This window comes from Dermacentor albipictus, chromosome 5 (assembly GCF_038994185.2).
Source record: "Dermacentor albipictus isolate Rhodes 1998 colony chromosome 5, USDA_Dalb.pri_finalv2, whole genome shotgun sequence".
Lineage (NCBI taxonomy): Eukaryota > Metazoa > Arthropoda > Arachnida > Ixodida > Ixodidae > Dermacentor > Dermacentor albipictus.
Genome location: NC_091825.1, coordinates 57,354,291 through 57,373,476, shown reverse-complemented (window position 1 = coordinate 57,373,476; position 19,186 = coordinate 57,354,291). Strand labels below are relative to the sequence as shown.

The 19,186-nt window shown below is 48.3% G+C and overlaps 1 protein-coding gene across 2 annotated transcripts in view; it reads left to right on the top strand.

The window, feature by feature from the left end:
- LOC135911176 (uncharacterized) overlaps positions 1-19,186 on the top strand; it is a 330,618-nt gene that overhangs the window by 271,656 nt on the left and 39,776 nt on the right. For both annotated transcript variants that reach the window (XM_065443366.2, XM_065443367.2), the window contains exons 16-17: positions 7,983-8,034; positions 11,044-11,111. In XM_065443366.2, the coding sequence (XP_065299438.2) occupies positions 7,983-8,034; positions 11,044-11,111 (120 nt within the window). The remainder of the gene's footprint in view (positions 1-7,982; positions 8,035-11,043; positions 11,112-19,186) is intronic.

Below are 19,186 nucleotides of genomic sequence, written 5' to 3'. Positions count from 1 at the left end.
TGCGGTTCAGCGGTTTCGTTCTTACCTGTATGGACGCCCCTTTACAGTGGTCACCGACCACCACTCATTGTGTTGGCTTGTGAATCTTCGTGACCCTTGTGGCCGCCTTGCGCGCTGGGCGCTCCGACTGCAAGAATACAGCTTCACCGTCTCTTATAAGAGTGGTCGACGACACGCTGATGCGGACTGTCTCTCGCGTATGCCACTTAGTACTACGGACTGTGACGCCGACGACTTCGATCACCTCGTGGCTTCTGTGTCGCCGCGTTTTCCAGACGTCGACTGCTTCAAAACCGAACAGCGAAAAGACGATAAATTAACACCGCTCTTCACCTCTACGACCGCCTCGACGACAGCAAACCAGTTCTGTGTACGTGATGGACTCCTCTATAAGAAGAACTTTTCCAGCACTGGCGCACGTTTTCTCCTAGTGGTGCCGGAGAGCCTTCGCACAGCGATTCTGAGTGCTATGCACGACGACCCTACGTCTGGCCATCTAGGTTCGGCGAGGACGCTCTACCGGATTCAGGAACGCTTTTATTGGCCTGGAATGCGACAATCTGTTGAGACGTATGTGGCCAGCTGCATGCAGTGTCAGCGCCACAAACGGCCATCTACTGCTCCAACAGGTCTTCTGCAGCCGATCCCGCCTCCAAGCACGCCTTTCCAACAAGTGGGCATTGACTTCGTAGGCCCATTTCCAAAATCAGCCAAGGGAAACCGTTGGATAGTTGTTTGCGTCGACTACCTCACACGCTATTGCGAGACGGCGGCCGTGCCCTCCGCAACTGCCACTGAGGTTTCAACATTCCTGCTGCAATATGTGATCCTGCGACATGGTCCGCCTCGCGTGATCATCAGCGACCGTGGACGACAATTCACAGCAGACGTCGTAGAGGAGCTGCTTCGTTTGTGTGATTCCCAGTTGCGTCACTCGACACCATACCATCCACAAACGAATGGGCTTACGGAGCGCACCAACCGAACAATTGTAAACATGTTATCTATGTACGTTTCATCCGACCACAAGAACTGGGATGACGTACTGCCTTTTATCACTTACGCGTTCAACACCGCCAAGCACGAGACCACCGAATATAGCCCTTTCTTCCTGCTGTACGCGCGGCCACCCCGGTACACCATCGACACTGTTTTCCCCTTCTGCAGTCACGAAAATCCCACTGTCGCCGAGACTCTCTGCCTCGCCGAAGAAGCTCGTCGTATTGCTCGTTTGCGCACTTTGGCATCGCAGGACAGATCAAAAGCACGCTACGACATTCGCCACCGCCCGGTAACCTATCGCCCTGGTGATTTAGTCTGGCTGTGGACTCCAGTACGGAAACGCGGGTTATGCCAAAAGCTTTTGGCCACCTACGATGGACCGTTTGTGATTATTGACAGACTCACGGAAGTCACGTATAACATAGCTCGCCTCACGGCGAGTGGTAGAAGAGCTGCCAAGACACAGGTGGTCCATGTCGCCCGCTTGAAATTGTTCACGTCAAGACACATGGATTGACTCGCCCGGCGGGCTTCGTCTGCGACGAGAGGAATGTTACGCATGAAGAAAACGAAGACCAGTGAACGTGCTTGCGGTCCCGAGTGGAGGAAAGAAGAAGAGGACGACGCTCAGTGGATAAACCAGCTGACCGCTCTAGCGCTCACCTTCGCGACTTAAAGTAAACGGTCCCCTTCATCCGGCTGAGCTGGATGAAACCAGCTGAGCCCTAGAGCGGTCAGCTGGTTTATCCACTGAGCGTCGTCCTCTTCTTCTTTCCTCCACTCGGGACCGCAAGCACGCTCACTGGTCTTCGTTTTCTTCATGCGTAACATTAATGTTACGCATGAAGAAAACGAAGACCACTGAGCGTCGTCCTCTTCTTCTTTCCTCCACTCGGGACCGCAAGCACGTTCACTGGTCTTCGTTTTCTTCATGCGTAACATTATATATATATATATATTGTCACGTGGTGGTTACGTTGAAGAACACGGTAGGAATACGGTGAACGACAAAACTGACTTTTATTGGGCGGACCTGTGCCCACAAAACAGGCTACACTTATGGCACAATGATAGCGGCGAACACGGTCGGCGATCGTCGAAAATCTGATCAGCGGGTCAAGCGCGTCGGCTTTTATACCGCAGTCGTCGAATGTTTCAGACTAATCGTCGGGACCCGCATGCCTTCTACAAAGTTCTACACCACTCGCGCCCAACACAAGGTTCGGCCACAACACACAGCAGATAGAAGCATCGATAACTTTCCAGAAACTTGGGATACATGCAGGTGCTTCCCGCGCTGTGCGAAAACATTTGTTAGGCGGTAAAAGGTGTCGCCCGATAAAGACAAGTACACGTGTGACTACCCCCCTCTTAAAAACCATCGACCCGAAGCAGCAAATAAACGAAAGTGATAAAGGAGAACTCCTAGCAAAGAAAACAACAAAATAAGGAAAGTTCGGTATCGTCCGTAAAAGGGTTTAAGACACACCACGTGGACCACCTCAGGTCATGCGTGGCGCCGCTGTGTATGCGAAATGCAGTCTGGCACGACCTCATAATTCAGTGCGCCAATACGTTAGGTGACTTTGTAGGGTCGGAAATAGCGTCGCAATAGTTTCTCACTCAGTCCTCGTCGGCATATCGGGGTCCATACCCAAACACGGTCGCCGGGCTGGTACTCGACGAAGCGTCGTCGGAGGTTGTAGTGTCGGCTGTCAGTACGCTGCTGGTTCTTGATCCGTAGGCGGATGAGCTGTCGGGCTTCTTCGGCGCGCTGGAGATAGGTAGCGAAGTCAAGATTCTCCTCGTCAGTGACGTGCGGCAGTATGGCGTCGAGCGTCGTCGTCGGGTTCCTGCCGTAAACCAACTTGAACGGCGTGATCTGTGTTATTTCTTGCACCGCCGTGTTGTAAGCGAATGTTACGTACGGCAGGACCGCATCCCAGGCTTTGTGTTCGACGTCGACGTACATTGCTAGCATGTCGGCGAGGGTCTTATTCAGCCACTCCTTAAGACCATTCGTCTGCGGGTGGTAGGCCGCTGTCCTCCTGTGCCTTGTCTGTCTGTATTGCAGAATGGCCTGGGTGAGCTCCGCTGTAAAGGCCGTTGCTCTGTCGGTGATGAGGACTTCTGGGGCGCCATGTCGTAGCAGGATGTTTCCATGAAAGAATTTCGCCACTTCGGCGGCGCTACCTTCCGGCAGTGCTTTAGCTTCAGCGAAGCGGATGAGGTAGTGCGTCACCACGACGACCCACTTATTTCCGGTTGTTAACGTCGGAAAGGGTTCCAACAAGTCCATGCCGATCTGCTGGAATGGTCGACAAGGAGGCTCGATTAGCTGTAGTAATCCGGCTTGCTTTGTCGGTAGTGTCTTGCGTCGCTGACAGTCTCGGCATTTTCTGACATACGGGCGATGTCGGTGGTCAGGCGTAGCCAATAATACCTTTCCTGTATCCTCGATAGTGTCCGGGAAAATCCGAGGTGTCCAGTGGTGGGATCGTCATGTAGGGCGTGTAATACTGCTGGACGAAGTCCCGACGGGACAACAAGAAGGTAATTGGCGCGGACTGGTGAGTTCTTCTTCACGAGTAGATTGTTTTCAAGCGTGAAGGAAGATAATCCGCACTTAAATGCCCTGGGGACAACGTCCATGTGCCCTTCCAAACATTCGACGAGGCCTTTTAGCTCCGGGTCTACCCGTTGCTGTTCAGCGAAGTCTTCCACGCTTATCATTCCAAGGAAGGCGTCGTCATTCTCGTCATCTTGCGGCGGCGGGTCAATGAGTGCGCGTGATAGGCATTCGGCATCCGAGTGTTTTCGTCGGGACTTGTAGGTTACAGTGATGTCGTATTCTTGTAGTCTGAGGCTCCACCGCGCCACTCGTCCTCAAAGATCCTTTATAATCGCTAGCCAACACAACGCGTGATGGTCACTGACGACTTTGAATGGCCTGCCATAAAGATAAGGGTGAAATTTAGCTGCAGCCCAAACGATGGCGAGGCATTCCTTTTCGGTCGTAGAATAGTTGCCTTCCGCTTTTGACAGTGACCGGCTAGCATAAGCTATGACCTGTTCGACTCCATTTCTTCTCTGGACTAGAACGGCACAGAGGCCTAGGCTACTTGCGCCAGTATGGATTGCTGTATCGGCGTACTCGTCGAAGTGCGCAGGAACCAGCGGCGACTGCATGCATCGTTTGAGTTCTTCAAATGCGTCGGCCTGCGGCGTTTCCCACTTGAACTCAACATCACACTTAGCTAGAAGTGTCAAATGCTCGGCGATGTGCGAAAAGTCCTTGACAAAGCGCCTGTAGTAGGCACACATGTCAAGGAATCTACGCACTGCCTTCTTGTTGATGGGTTGCGGGAACTGTGCGATGGCAGCTGTCTTTTGTGGGTCTGGACGGACACCAGATTTGCTGATTACATGGCCTAGGAACAGAAGCTCATCGTAAACGAAGCGGCACTTTTCTAGCTTCAGAGTGAGCCCTGATGACTTGATGGCCTCTAGTACTGTCGCAAGCCACCTAAGGTGATCGTCGAAATTTTTGGCGAAGACGAAGACGTCATCCAAGTAAACAAGACAGGTCTGCCACTTCAATCCTGCTAACACCATGGCCATGACGCGATGGAACGTTGCAGGCGCCGAGCAGGGTACGAATGGCATGACCTTGAACTCGTAGAGGCCGTCTGGCGTGATGAAAGCGGTCTTTTCGCGATCTTTCTCGTCGACTTCTATTTGGCAGTAGCCAGACTTGAGATCCATCGAGGAGAAGTATATTGCGTTGCGGAGCCGATCTAATGCGTCGTCTATCCGTGGTAGGGGATATACATCCTTCTCCGTGACTTTGTTCAGTCGACGATAATCGACGCAGAAATGCAAGGTTCCGTCCTTTTTCTGCACCAAGACAGCAGGGGATGCCCACGGGCTTTCCCACGTCTGGATGATGTCGTCGCGCAGCATTTTGTCGACTTGTGTTCTTATAGCTTCACGTTCTCGCGGCGACACTCGGTAAGGGCTCTGGCGGAGTGGTCGACCGCACTCCTCGGTGATTATGCGATGCTTGGCGTCTGGTGTTTGTCGAATCCTCGATGACATCGAAAAGCAGCCTTTGTATCGTTGGAGCACACACCTGAGCTGCTATTGCTTAATCACCGGGAGACTTGGATTAATGCTGTAGTCTAGTTCGGGAACCATGGTCGTCGGGGTAAATGCGGCGGAATCCGACAGGGCAAACGCATTACTGGTTTCCAGAATTTCATCGATGTACGCGATCGTCATGCCATTGTTAATGTGCTTGAATTGCTGTCTGAAGTTTGTCAGCAACACCTCAGGTTTCCCTCCATGCAGTCGACTGATCCCTCTTGCGACGCAATTTCGCGGTCAAGCAGTAGACGTTGGCCACCCTCGATGACGCCTTCTACGTCGGCAGGCATTTTGGTGCCTACGGAAATGACAATGCTGGGGTGAGGCGGTATGCTGACTTGACTTTCGAGCACGCTTAAGGCGTGGTGACTACGAGAGCTCCCCGGCGGTGTCGCTCGATCTTCCGACAGCGTTATCGACTTCAGGTCGATGATTGCGCCGTGTTGGTTCAGGAAGTCCATGCCGAGAATGACGTCTCGTGAACACTGTTCGAGGATTACGAAGGTGGCAGTGTAAGTCTGGTCATGAGCGGTAATTCTTGCCGTGCAGATTCCAGTCGGCGTAATGAGGTGTCCTCCTGCGGTCCGAATTTGAGGGCCTTCCCTTGCAGTTTGAACTTTTTTCGACTGGGCGGCGATGTGTCGACTCATTACGGAGTAATCGGCGCCTGTGTCCACTAAGGCGGTATCTGCGTGGCCGTCGAGAAGCACGTTGAAGTCGGTGGTTCTTTGTCTGGCGTCGGATCACGGCTAACAAGCTGGAACTTTGCGTCGTCAAGTCGTCTTTCGTCGGTGTAGCCTTGGCTTCCTGACTTCGTCGAGACGGTGGCGTGTCGTTATTATGTCGTCGAGATGGTCTCTTCGGCGTCTTCGTCGGCGGCGGCGGATCTTCGTCAGTTCGACGAACAGCAACCAAACCTCCATCGGTTGCTGCTTTTAGTTTTCCGGATATGGGCTTGCAGAGCGGCCCCGGGCTGGGACGGTGTGTGGTCGGCGTTGCGGCGACAAGCAGCGGCCTGGTGACCGCGAACGGGACGGTCTTCGAGAGTTCCACTGAGTGGCGGCTAGGTAATCGGCGATGCCACGTGGGCGCTATCCAAGTTGCGGACGCGGCGCGTTGACGCCGAACCCTCTAAGTCCCAAGTCGCGGTATGGGCATCGGCGGTACACATGGCTGGATTCTCCGCAGTGATAGCAGAGCGGGCGGTGATCGGGGGCTCGCCATATGTCCGTCTTCCTCGCGTGGGTGCGCTGGATGACGGGTGGGCGTGCTGGCGGCGGCGGCGGACGACGGAATTGCGGCGTTACAGGGCGCGGTCGCGGAGGGGGGCCTTGACGGCGTGCGACGGCGGCGTAGGTGATACCTTCTGGCTGGGGCTGCGGTAATTGAGGTTGCACCTCAGGAACTCCAAGCGATCACTGAACCTCATCTTTCACGATGTCGGCGATCGAGGCCACTTGAGGCTGCGACGAAGGCAGGACCTTGCGCAGTTCTTCGCGCTCAATGGCCCTGATGGTCTCTTGAAGGTTGTCGGAACCCAGTCCTTGGATGGCGTACTACGGCGTGAGCCCCTGGCGGTTATATTGCCGGCTGCGCATCTCCAGAATTTTCTCGATCGTCGACGCCTCTGCAGAAACCTCAGCCACAGTCTTCGGTGGGTTACAAGTAAGTCCGGCGAAAAGTTCTTGCTTGACGCCCCGCATCAGGAAGCGGACTGTTTTCTGCTCCGACATTTCCGGGTCGGCGTGCCGGAAAAGACGGTGCGTCTCCTCCGTGAAGGTCGCGATCGTCTCATTTGGCAGCTGCGCTCTGGTTTCTAGTAGAGCTTGTGCGCGCTCTTTTCGCACGACGCTTGTAAATGTTTACAGGAAGCCGCTTCGGAACAGGTCCCACGTCAAGGTGGCTTCTCGATTCTCGAACCTCTTCCTGGCGGCTTCCTCCAATTCGAAATGGACATGTCGCAGCTTGTCGTCGCTTGCCCAGCTGTTAATTGTAGCGACCCTCTCATACGTTTCCGGCCAGCTTTCCGGGTCCTGAAATGTGGAACCGGGGAACCTCGGTGGTTCCGTGGGCTGCTGCAGCATGATGGGGGAAGCTGGGGCTGCCATAGGGGTTGCCTTGGTCACAATCTTCTTGGTCTTCTCAGGTAGAAGTCCGTGTTCCGGCGGGAGCTGTTGAAGGCGGCGGCTTGCTCGATGGTCCGATACTGCGTTGGTGTTCTCTTTGCGGTCCGGGCTTGGATCACGGCTTGACGGGGGTGTCCGGTACATGAACAAAAAGCACCTCCACCAGATGTCACGTGGTGGTGATGCTGATTAACACAGTAGCAATACTGTGAACGACAAAACTAACTTTTATTGGGCGGACCTTTGCCCACGAAACAGGCTACACTTTTATCACAAAGATAGCGGCGAACACGGTCGGCGATCGTCGAAAATCTGACCACCGGTTCAAGCGCGTCGGCTTTTATACAGCAGTCATCGAATATTCCAAATTATTCGTTGGGACCCGCATGCCTTCTACAAAGTTCAACAGACAGCAGATAGCATCGATAACTTTCCAGAAACTTCGCATGCAGGCAGGCTCTTCCCGCGCTATGCGATAAAATTTGTTAGGCGGTAAAACGTGTCGCCCCATAATGACAAGTACATGTGTCAATATATGTCCTTTCACAATGGACTCAGTAATCGAGTGATATGTCTTCGTGTGCTACATGCGTATTTACATTCGATATTGTTGTTGAACCCGGGATAGCTTTGTTCCTAGCCTTCCAAACAAACAAATCGGCATTTTCCGAGCAAACTTCAATCAATTTCACTGAAATTGAATTCCAGACGTGCCCATGGGGGTGTTCACCAAGCCAGTCTTCCGCAACAGCCAAAAGAAGTGAGTACTCAGCAAGATGGAATTGAGAGAACGAAGCCCTGCGAGTAAAAAGCAGCATTAGAATCGGCAGATCATGCACGGTGCACGCAGTACAGTGGATGCCGTCACGGCTGCGATTAGTGCGGCTATTATAGTGCCTATGGCAACCGAGTGCATAGCTTGGTAATATAGGAGCTTGGTTAAGGATGCACTTACCTTGGATCCATGTCAGTACGAGTTAGTCTGTGAAAGAAGCTCATCTGCTAGGCCGTGTTTGTGACGCTAACAATGGCGTCCACACGCTCTTGATGAAAACTAAAAATCTTTCGAGTGTTGCTAACATATAACCAGGCTACCGTATCCCGTGATGCGAATTCCATGCAGCGAAGCTATATAGCGAAGTCATGGTTTTTTGGAGTGCTGTATACTTGGCTACTCGGCTACTTGTTTATGGATTTGGCTAAAGCTCTCTAACTCAAACCCGCCTACTGTTTCACCGGATCATGGCTTTTAGTTTCACTGGATTGTAACTTTCTGTGAATTCAGCGATCGGTGCGAAGCGCGCCTCATATCTGAGAAGTCTTCAGGTTGTCACCGTCGTATAGCGAGGGAGTTTTGTCAATCGAGATTTAGTGAGTGACACGAACAGTGTTCTGCGTCTAACATACGCCCGAGCAGCCGCGATCACTTTTTTAATGTACTATGATATACATATAAATAATTGAAAGACTTGACCCGCGATAGCAGATCCAACGAGCGATGACTGTGCTTTCCGCCATTGTTGTTATCTGAGCGTTCTCATAAGCTCGGGCACTATTTCTTCCAATAAAACTTAAGGCTCTCAGCTCGCGGTCTTAGGTGGTGCTCGCACTATGCAAGGTGTTAATATCATTGGATAAAGCTCTTACTATTCATGGCGTCGATATGACCATCCAGGGATGCCGATAAGCTGTTGGGCACAGTGAAGGGGCTACTTGGTTAAGAGAGGCTCAAGCAGAATGAGTGCTCGCATACTGTGATCCAAGCTGTTCTAACTTTACTACAGGTAATTTAGTCTACGGATGCTTTATATTCACTGGGGCTTGGCAATATGATCGTATTTGTTGGCCCGTGCGATCCGCCGGAGCAGCCGGCAGCTTCATTCACACTATTTGCCTGAAAAAAAGAAATATGTATATATAGTGAAAATCACTGTAGCCTTTCTCGACTCTTGCAAAATCGGAACTGAAGTTTCAGCCAAGCTGTTTCTTTAGAGCAATTGAATCGCGAATTTCATTGGTTTGTAGTTAAGCAACACACTATAAAAACGTTGGTTGCAAGCTTCTAGCCAGTTCGAAATCTTGCCCGCATATAAAGCTTTTAGGCACTCGGAGAGCTTTATTTACCAGGGAAGTAACTATCGCCTCACATTTTACACTTGAAAACACTGTCCATATTGTTCCCCCATTTTCGCTAAATGGGATCTTGGTGGCGTTCACAGTTCACAGTTCCCAAGGCAGCGGGAAAAATCCTGTATAGTTCGTAATACGCACTTGTAACCAACGCTCGCCATCGCTTGCCTGTATATAACGTACTTGTAAGGGCAAAATTAGTCCGCACGCTTATGATTTCGTCTACATTTAACCTGTACCTAATGTCCCCCTAATATGAAGAAGATGCTTCGTTTCGTTCATCGATGACACCCGGGAAACCAACTACAAACCCTGTATGAAGCATAAAAGTATAGAAAAGACGAAAGTTTAGTAATTATGTGCAACGCTTCGAATTAAGCCATGAACGCTAAAGCTTTGGCGCACAATGTTCACTTTACACGCCTCCCTTTTCACCGTATCTGAAGTTGGTTTCTTGCACAATTGTTTTACAACTGTGGCAAACATTGCGGATAGCGGCACGACGACACTCAGCGACGGTTGCGTAGGCAAATTTGTACTGGGGCCGCAATTCTCCTGCAACCCTGCACAGATTAAGCGGTCATCGTGTATCAATTACAACACGCTTCCTCGTTTGATGAGATATAAAGAACGCGATTACCACAAGTCACCAGGAACTCCTCCTATAACGTATAGGAATTGGGAGAAGATGAGTTATTCAACAATTAATTGGGAAGAACAATATATGAGCTTCGAACTTTCGATACCCTTCACTCATAAAGCCGCCCCCGCGTCCTGTATAAATATAGGAAATCCCGGCAATTTCTGGATCTCCGAGAGAATAGGGGAAATCTAACCGCTTCGTGTAACAACTCTATAAACAAGTCAAAAAACGATGGTTTAAGAATTTTATCTACATCGTTAAGTAAAACCGCATGCTCCAACATCGACCTTGATGCTGCCTTTAAAATTTGCCATATTTGTTCGAACACGTAGACTAGGTGAGTGATCGTTCTTTTTTTTTTCAGAATACCGTGAAAACTGGCGTATAATGTTTTTCCGCGCTTGTTTAGCCGCATAACAGCTTTTCTGTAAGAACTAACACTGCACGCACATTCCGCCGTAGGAACAGGAAGCTGCTGAAGAATAGTGGACGGAGTAGATATCAAACGGAGAGAGAGAGAGATAGAGAGAGGTGAACTACGTTGCTGAACGATGCGTACAAAAGAATGCATGAAACAAAAAAGCGGCAAGCACAAAGTATGCATTTTAAGATGCTAGGACTAAATAAAAAGAACATTATGCGCGCTGAAGCAGCAGCTGAATTCTGTGCCTTAAAAATGAGGAACACGTTACTCGTGGGGCTTAAGACAACCGAAAGCTCCATGCAAAGTTCTTAATTGTCTTTCTAGAGAGGAATAATCTGTAACTGAATTATTTTCTTTTCTTTAGTGCTCTCCTTTTTTTTTACCGTAAGCGCAAATCATTCGATCATTTCAATATGCCCTACGGTTATTTTAACAGCGGACATGCGTACTTATTCTTTTAACTCGACCGCAATGCAGCCTTCTTCAGCTATCGGTTCAGATACTCTTATTGTTATACTAGTTATAGATTGACTAACTGAACTAATTGTTGTTTCTCTTGCATACTGCCGCAGCCGCATATTTACTGCAGCCGCCGGCTACCTGGTGATGAGCGGGTTCATGAAGGCCTTGACAATGAGCGGTGAGAGGGCGCACTATTTATTCGCGCAGTCATTGCAAGCCGACTACCACAGGTGGTAACTCCCCTGAATAACCAGCTCTTTAGGAGCCGGGAGATTCCAGTGCACATGCGCGAGCTTGCACAGGGAATTCCGCGCTATCTGCCTTCTATTGGGGATCAAACAATTGAACATGGTAGCAACGTGCGACAGGCAGGCACACGCGCAAACTACTATCGCAGATGTATAAAAATGCGAGCAACTTGGACATGTAAAGACCGCGAAGCTGTAGCATTCATTTTTCGCATCATACAAGGAGTCATATAACGGTAATTTTTGCCGTCACCTCAAACCTACACAAGACAGCGCTGTATCCGGTGGAGTTCCTGCGAAGGATACGCGCGCAATTTCAATGCGCTTCTCTACATCGTTCTTTAATGGGCGCCACCATATTGCTACGCTGTGGCGCCATCTATAGGCAGTCGGCATAGTGGTTTGGGCGAGCGCACCGCTTTGCATGGCAGGTATACGCTCGGCGGTAGTTTCTGTGGTTTGTTTTCGCGCTCATGTGGTCTGTTTACTATGACGTGGCGTCTATAAGTGCAAAATAGTTCTGTGAGATGTACAGAAGTGGTCTAAGTTGGCTTGGCTGAACTTACTGCTGGCGTTGAGGCGGAGGGAGCATTTAGCGTGATGTGCGCGCGCATGTTTGAGCCTACAATCAGCCTCGCAGATCAATTGTGCATTTCTGATAGTTCCATTCACTAATGTGACCTTATTGCAGTATTATCCTCTAGTTCTAAGCTGCGGTTTAGATGCAATGAAACATACACCACGATCGTAACAGCGTGGGAGCCGTTCCGCTACGATAGTCCTGAGCTGTGCTGTTATACTTTGACAAGCGTTCAAATTGTTTGCTGCAGATTACATTGCGTGACTACTTGGTTCTGTGTATGAGGTTGCCACCCATGAATAAAATAGTTTTGATTAGTAATAACAGCATACCTTACAGTGTGAGCTATACTTATCCAGCGAAGCGACCGTTACGAACTGTGCGAGTATCCTAAGAAGTGGTAGGTGCTCGATTACAGACATCTTTGTTCTATATAGCATATTTTCCAAGCATGCGGCATCAATGTTTATAGATATATAAACGTTGGGCGGTGTGACTATGCGAGCTCGTACTGTGGCGTTAGCCCGTTTTTCTTTCTTTTTCAAGAAAGAAAATTTTTTTTTGGTTGTGTTCCATTCTCTACTCACACGTATTACGGAATTTTTGTCCTCAACAATAGCCAACGCTTCCTTATAATACGATTCCTCTCATATATTATTGTTTTACAGGGCAAAAAGGCAGTGCTAACGCACATAGCTTATAGATTTATCATGCTGGTTCACCAAGCACAGTGATCGCTGTGTCGAGTAGCGCCATCGGCCTCAGGCAGGAAGGCTAGCGTACACACTTAGTGATTTCAAGCTGTTACGAACGGCCTGCAAGGGTACCGACGTACAATATATTCCCAGCCAGCCGCACCGGTGTGGGTGGCGATATTCGGAGAACCAGACCTTGGAACGCGCCCGGCCCGCTGCAATGACTCGTTCTGGGAAAACAACAATGCGCCGCGTCGCCAAGCGAGTGCTGTCGCTATGACTAAACGTTGTCGGCGGACCAAGGATTGTTAGCAGATTTGCCGTGGCCGCCACGGCTTGTTAGAAGTGGTGGAAAACCTGCTAGATGTCGGGCAGCCGTCTCACGATGCTTAATTGTTATGGACATACACGGCGGCCATTGTCTGCAGTGTCAACACTGGGCTGAAGAGGCACCAGCTCGGGGCAAGCACCATGTCTCCGAGAACTCACTCATCTCGGCGTGGTCAGTGAAACCTGTGCGGCTGTGTGTGTAACGCTCCCGCTTGAACGTGGGTCGGCTACGATGACTTTGAATGCTCCGAGTTTGTAACAGATTGAACGGTCGTTTTTAGCTTACCTAGGGATCTAGGGAGGACAGACTGTTTATAAGCAGTTGTTGTGCGGCTGCTGGGAATGCATTCCTCTTGCAATCATGTTAGACTGATGAACTGTAACGTTCTGATGTATATACTGTAAATAAACCCATATTCCTCGTTTTCGATGACAACGAGTCAGCTGCCATCTATTTCATGCCCGACTCCAAAGATCACAAAACCAACTAGGCTTGAATGCGTGAGAACGATGCCGGCGTATCACAATTATATCATAGCACCTGCCGCTTAGATGTTTCGTGGTTGCCTTAGGTTGGCCGTACCCGAGCATGCTTTATGTTTTAGTCCCTACGCCGAACGATCAGATGATGAGCAGATTCAGCATTTCATGCTACTAATAGAAAGCCGCCGGTTGTCTTCGTTGAATGAAAACCTACACACGCAAAATAGTTCACAACCTACACACACCGCGGCTGATAGAAAGAGATCTTTCCGCATACTGTAGTTACCGATACACCGAAAAGCTTCCCTGACGACCTTATAAGAACGGACATGCTTAAATTTCACAAAGACCTTAAACATCTCGAAATCGTTCCGCAGTGTGCAACAGCAATACTTTCAAGCAGGGCCACGCCGGATCGCACATGCCAGAGAGAAGGAAAGGCTCGCCGTGCGCCCTTTCCTCCTCGCCCGATGGAGAGGTCCATATACTGGTAGTTTCCGTTGCAACTGATGCACGTACGTACTTGATGAAGAAAGGGAACGCCGACCAGGAAATTAACACTTAGTGAAAAATTAAGACGGTAGGGCTCCTACACTGGAGTCCTTGTGAAATGGGCGTCCGTGTGGCAGGAAACATCTTCCAAGTTTAATGTGTAGGCATTTTGGCGGAAAGCCTGGGAAAACCGTCTCTTTCCCGTGACCCCTTGTAACTGGGAAATAAATGCGTAATTGGTGAAGTTGATATATTTCATCATTATCCTAGTGTAACTGAAGCTAATTGGTTGTTTCAGAATTGGTAAAAAATTGCAAAAAAATAATGTGTAAATTTAAAAGGAAATACGTTACGGATGTTAGCGAGTGCCGAACATACGGCCCGAAAGCCAGAACCGAGTTCCTATGTCACTGAGATAAACACCCACGCTTGCAGAAGTTATATATACCTGAACCATAGAGAGAATAGACTAGAGGAATTTGAAATTGCAGAACTAACGCCGGAAGAAGTAAAGAAAGCCTTGGGAGCTATGCAAAGGGGGATGGCATCTGGGTAGTATCAGGTAACAGCAGATTTGTTGAAAGATGGTGGGCAGATTCTTCTAGAAAAACTGGCCACCCTGTATACGCAATGCATCATGACTTCGAGCGTACCGAAATCTTGCAAGAACGCTAACATAATCCTAATCCATAGGAAAGGGGACGCCAAAGACTTGAAAAATTATACACCAATTAGCTTACTGTCCGTTGCCTACAAATTATTTACCAAAGTAAATGCAAATAGAATCAGGAACACCTTAGATTTCCGTCAACCAAAGGACCAGGCAGGATTCCGTAAACACTACTCAACAATAGACTATATTCACACTATCAATCAGGTGAGACAAATGCGCAGAATATAATCAACCCTTATATATAGCTTTTATTGATTATGAGAAAGCGTTTGATTCATTCGAAACCTCAGCAGTCATGGAGGCATTACGGAATCAGGGTGTAGACGAGCCGTACGTAAAAATACTGTAATATATATATAGGGGCTTCGCAGCCACCGTAGTCCTCCATAATGAAAGGAACAAAATCTCAATAAATAAAGGCGTCAGGCAGGGAGATACGATTTCTCCAATGCTTTACACAACGTGTTTATAGGAGGTATTCAGAGACCTGGACTGTGAAGAATTGAGGATAAGAGTTAATGGAGAATACCTTAGTAACTTGCGATTCGCTGATGATAATGCAGTGCTTAGTAACTCAGGGGACCAATTGCAATGCACGCTCACTGACATGGAGACGCAAAGCAGAAGGGTGAGTCTAAAAAATTAATCTGCAGAAAACTAAACTAATGCTTAACAGTCTCGGAAGGAAACAGCAGTTTACGATAGTTAGCGAGGCACTGGAAGTAGTAAGGGAATACATCTACTTAGGACCAGTAGTGACCGCTGATTCGAATCACACGAGTGAAATAATCAGAAGAATAAGAATGGGCTGGGGTGCGTTTGGCAGGCATTCTCAGATTATGAACAGCAGGTTGCCATTATCCCTCAAGAGAAAAGTGTATAACAGCTGTGTCTTACCAGTACTCACGTACGGGGCAGAAACCTGGAGGCTTACGAAAAGGGTTCTACTTAAACTGAGGACGACGCAACGATGTATAGAAAGAAGAATGATAGGTGTAACGTTAAGGCATAAGAAAAGAGCACATTGTGTGAACAAACGCGGGATAATCACATCTTAGTTGAAATCAAGAAAAAGAAATGGGCATGGGCAGGACATGTAATCAGGAAAGATAACAGATGGTCATTAAGGGTTACGGACTAGATTCCAAGGGAAGGCAAGCGTACCAGGGGGTGGCAGAAAGCTCGGTGGGCGGATGAGATTAAGAAGTTTGCAGGGACAACATGACCACAATTAGTACATGACCGGGGTAGTTGGAGATGTATTACAGAGGCATTTGGCCTGCAGTGGGCGTAACCAAACTGGTCATGATAATGATGATGATGATTGTGTTGTAGCGGCGGTACAAAACAAATTTCAAAGGTGAACAGTTCCTGTGAAGTCTTTGTTGAAATATTTGGTGAGGGTGGAATAAAAGCCATCTCTAGGACCAGAAATCAGAAAAATTCTGATTTTGCGAAAATTTAATGCGAAATGCTGCATCGCAATGCGTTTTGGTGGTCGCGGGGTGCGCCTTCCGTTGGTGTGGTCCTTCACTGCCGGAAATGCCGCCGATCTCTGAGGCCTCATACTTTGAACGTCGCGCAACAGAAACAAATAAGCAGTTAGTGAGTTGATAAATATGATAAGGAGTGCTGAGGGGTTGTATGGGTCTAATCATGGTTAATAATGGTTGGAGAGGACCGGTAAAGTGTTTAAAAGCGATAAGGGGTGTTAGTGGTTGGAGCAATTTTGATAAGGATAATGAGCACCTATAAATATAATAAGCGTCGGATCAAGTGTGATAGACTTCGTAAGGGCCTATGGACCTGGATAAGAGTCGTATCATGTTCGATAAGGTTGATAATGAAGAACCAGCGCAAGAGGGGATACAGAACACAAGAAAGGCGACAAGGACAAGTGCTGGTTACCACAGTCGACAAAGCCCGTCGAACTAGAAATAAACTGGGGCAAGTTGTAAGACCGGCTACTTGATATTGCCGCCTTTCTTGGGTTCCGCGTCCCCTTTTGCGCTGGTTACATCATCATGGAATACTACGTAGCCTGGTCTGACACCAAGGTTGATAAGGACCGATAAGGGTTGATAAAGGTCGAATCGATTGCGTTAAGATCAATGCCTACCGATAAGGGTTGATAAGGATTGGATTTATTCCGATAAGGTTGATAAGGGTTGGACTACTTCGATAAGGCTGATAACGACCGACAAAAGTTGATGAGAGTTCATAGTGGTCGAATCAAGTTTCATCACATCGATAATGACACCGGGCTCTGGGGAAATGAGTAAGCGGCAGAATGCACGCATACCTAGACACCTCCCAGAGGTGTTGCTGCATGAATTTAGCAGCTAAATGTTGTTTTACTTCTTGATCGATGTTTCCTTGTTTCGTCATACTTCTACGCGACCAGACAGAATTCTATGAATCCTTGAATTTCAACACGCACGCACCCGTATTCTCCACCAATTCTACTGATACCGGCTGCACGTTTCACCGGCGTGGTCATGCGGTTGTGTCGAGGCTCCAATGCATACAGACTTTGTAGATGCCTCTCCTTGCATTAGCCATTGAGCATTCCGCAGGCCTTCGCCACCACCCAAGAAAACCACTTTGGAATTTCAATGAGAGGATTTGCTGTAAGCGGAGTAATCACGGGAAGAGCACCGAAGCATGGTCTTTCGCGTTCTGTTCTTTGTTCTCGTGGCTTCAAGCGTTCTGGTGATAATATTTATACCCCTTATTGTTTCGAAATGTTCGAGCACTCGCAGGTTCCTTAATAGAGCGAGGAAATCAGTGTCTGCGCGCGTTATTTTCTTTATTATGTGAGATAACCTTCAGGCCCATTGGGCAATATTTAGTAACAAAACATTTTACACAATGCAAACGCAATCAGGTCGTAATGATTCGCTATGTGTAATTAATGCCAAATTCTCGCATTCAAACCGCTATATACTCCTGAATATGATCAGTTTGCAAAATTGCAAATCAATTTGAAGGACAAAAGCTTAAACACATCTACGTACCGACCATAATTATTGTGCTGGCTGAACCACTGTACTTGTAGCTTTCATAGATTCAAGCGTTATAATTCTCTTTACTAAGCTCCACACGGAACAATATAGTAGTTAAGCAAACCGTCCGCTGCGCTCGCTTCATCAGCCTGTCTTCTTCGCCACTAGGAAGCTGGAACGCGTGACTAACTATGTGAACCCTATTGCTCGGCTGACTGGATGACGACTCGAAGAGAACAAGTTAAAGTGTCAGTAATGCAGTTCGTGCTTCTCTTCCGCTATATTTTTGGTAACTACTTCATCTTTGACTTGTAACTGTGAATTTTTTTTACATCTGGTGTTTTCATGTACTTCTCATTCTGAAACTTAGCGCCTGCCCTCCATTTAGTTTATTTATTCCTTCTGAACAATTCGCTTTATCGTTCCACTAATGCGCATCTCTTGAAGTGAGTGTTGCCTTTGTAACGGCGGCAACATTTCAAGCTACTGAGGCCAGCGAGAACCAAAGGCCTTGTGTACTTCGAGCGGAAAACGAGAGGCACTAGTTGGAAAAGGTGACGCCAACTCCGGTTGGGAACATCATCATCAGCATCATCATCATCATCAGCCCAGTTACGCCCACTGCAGAGCAAAGGCCTCTCCCATATTTCTCCAACTACCCTGGTCATCTACTAATTGTCGCCATGTTGTCCCTGCAAACTTCTTAATCTCATCCGCCCACCTAACTTTCTGCTGCCCCCTGCTACGCTTCCCTTCCCTTGGAAGCCAGTACGTAACCCTTAATGACCTTCGGTTATGTTCCCTCCTCGTTAGATGTCCTGCCCATGCCCATTTCTATTTCTTGATTTCAAATAGGATGTCATTAATTCGCGTTTGTTCCCTCACCCAATCTGCTCTTTTTTTATCCCTTAAAGTTACACCTATCGTTCTTCTTTCCATAGCTCGCGGTTGGGAACAGTTGTGCTTTCATCAAGAAACCCTGCCGGAGTTGGGCGCACTTACGCTTCAAACCAGAAATCGTGTCGGCGCTGATCCGAACGAATGCTTCAATTTAGAAATCTTGTCGAAATCGGGTCGTAGTTGTGCTTTAAATTATAAATGTTGCCCGAGTTGGACCAGAAGTATGCTTTAAAGCAGAATAGTTGCCGTAATCGGGGCACATTTGTACTTTACATAATAAACATTGCCGGAGTTGGGTGGAGCTAGGCTTTAAATGAGCAATCTTCCCGGAGTTGATCCGGAGTTGCGTGATGAATCAGATCATTTGCCGAGATTTGGGTGTTGTGCTTTAAATAAAAATTGTTGCCGTAGTTGGGCTGCAGGTATGTTTTATGTGGGAAGTCTTGCCGCAGTCGGGCTCGGGTTTCGCGTTGATTCACAAATGTTGCCTTGAGTTAGGTGTCATGCTTTAAATAAAAATTCTTGCCGGTGATAGGCCGGAGGTATGCTTTAAATCAAAGTTGTTGCCGTAGTTGTCCCACAGATTTACTGTTTACCTAAGATCTTGCCATAGTCCAGGCTTAGTAGTGCATTAAATCAGAAATCATGCCAAAGTTTAGTAGCAGTAGCGCATTAAATCAGAAATCTAACCGAAATTGGGTCGGAGTTCTCCTTTCAATTAGAAATCTTGCCGGAGTTGCGCTGACGGAGTGCTTCAAATCAGAAATCCTGGCGTAGTTGGGTGGAGTTGTTCTTTAAATCGTAAGTCTTGCCGATGTTGAGCGTTAGTGGTGCATTAAATCAGAAA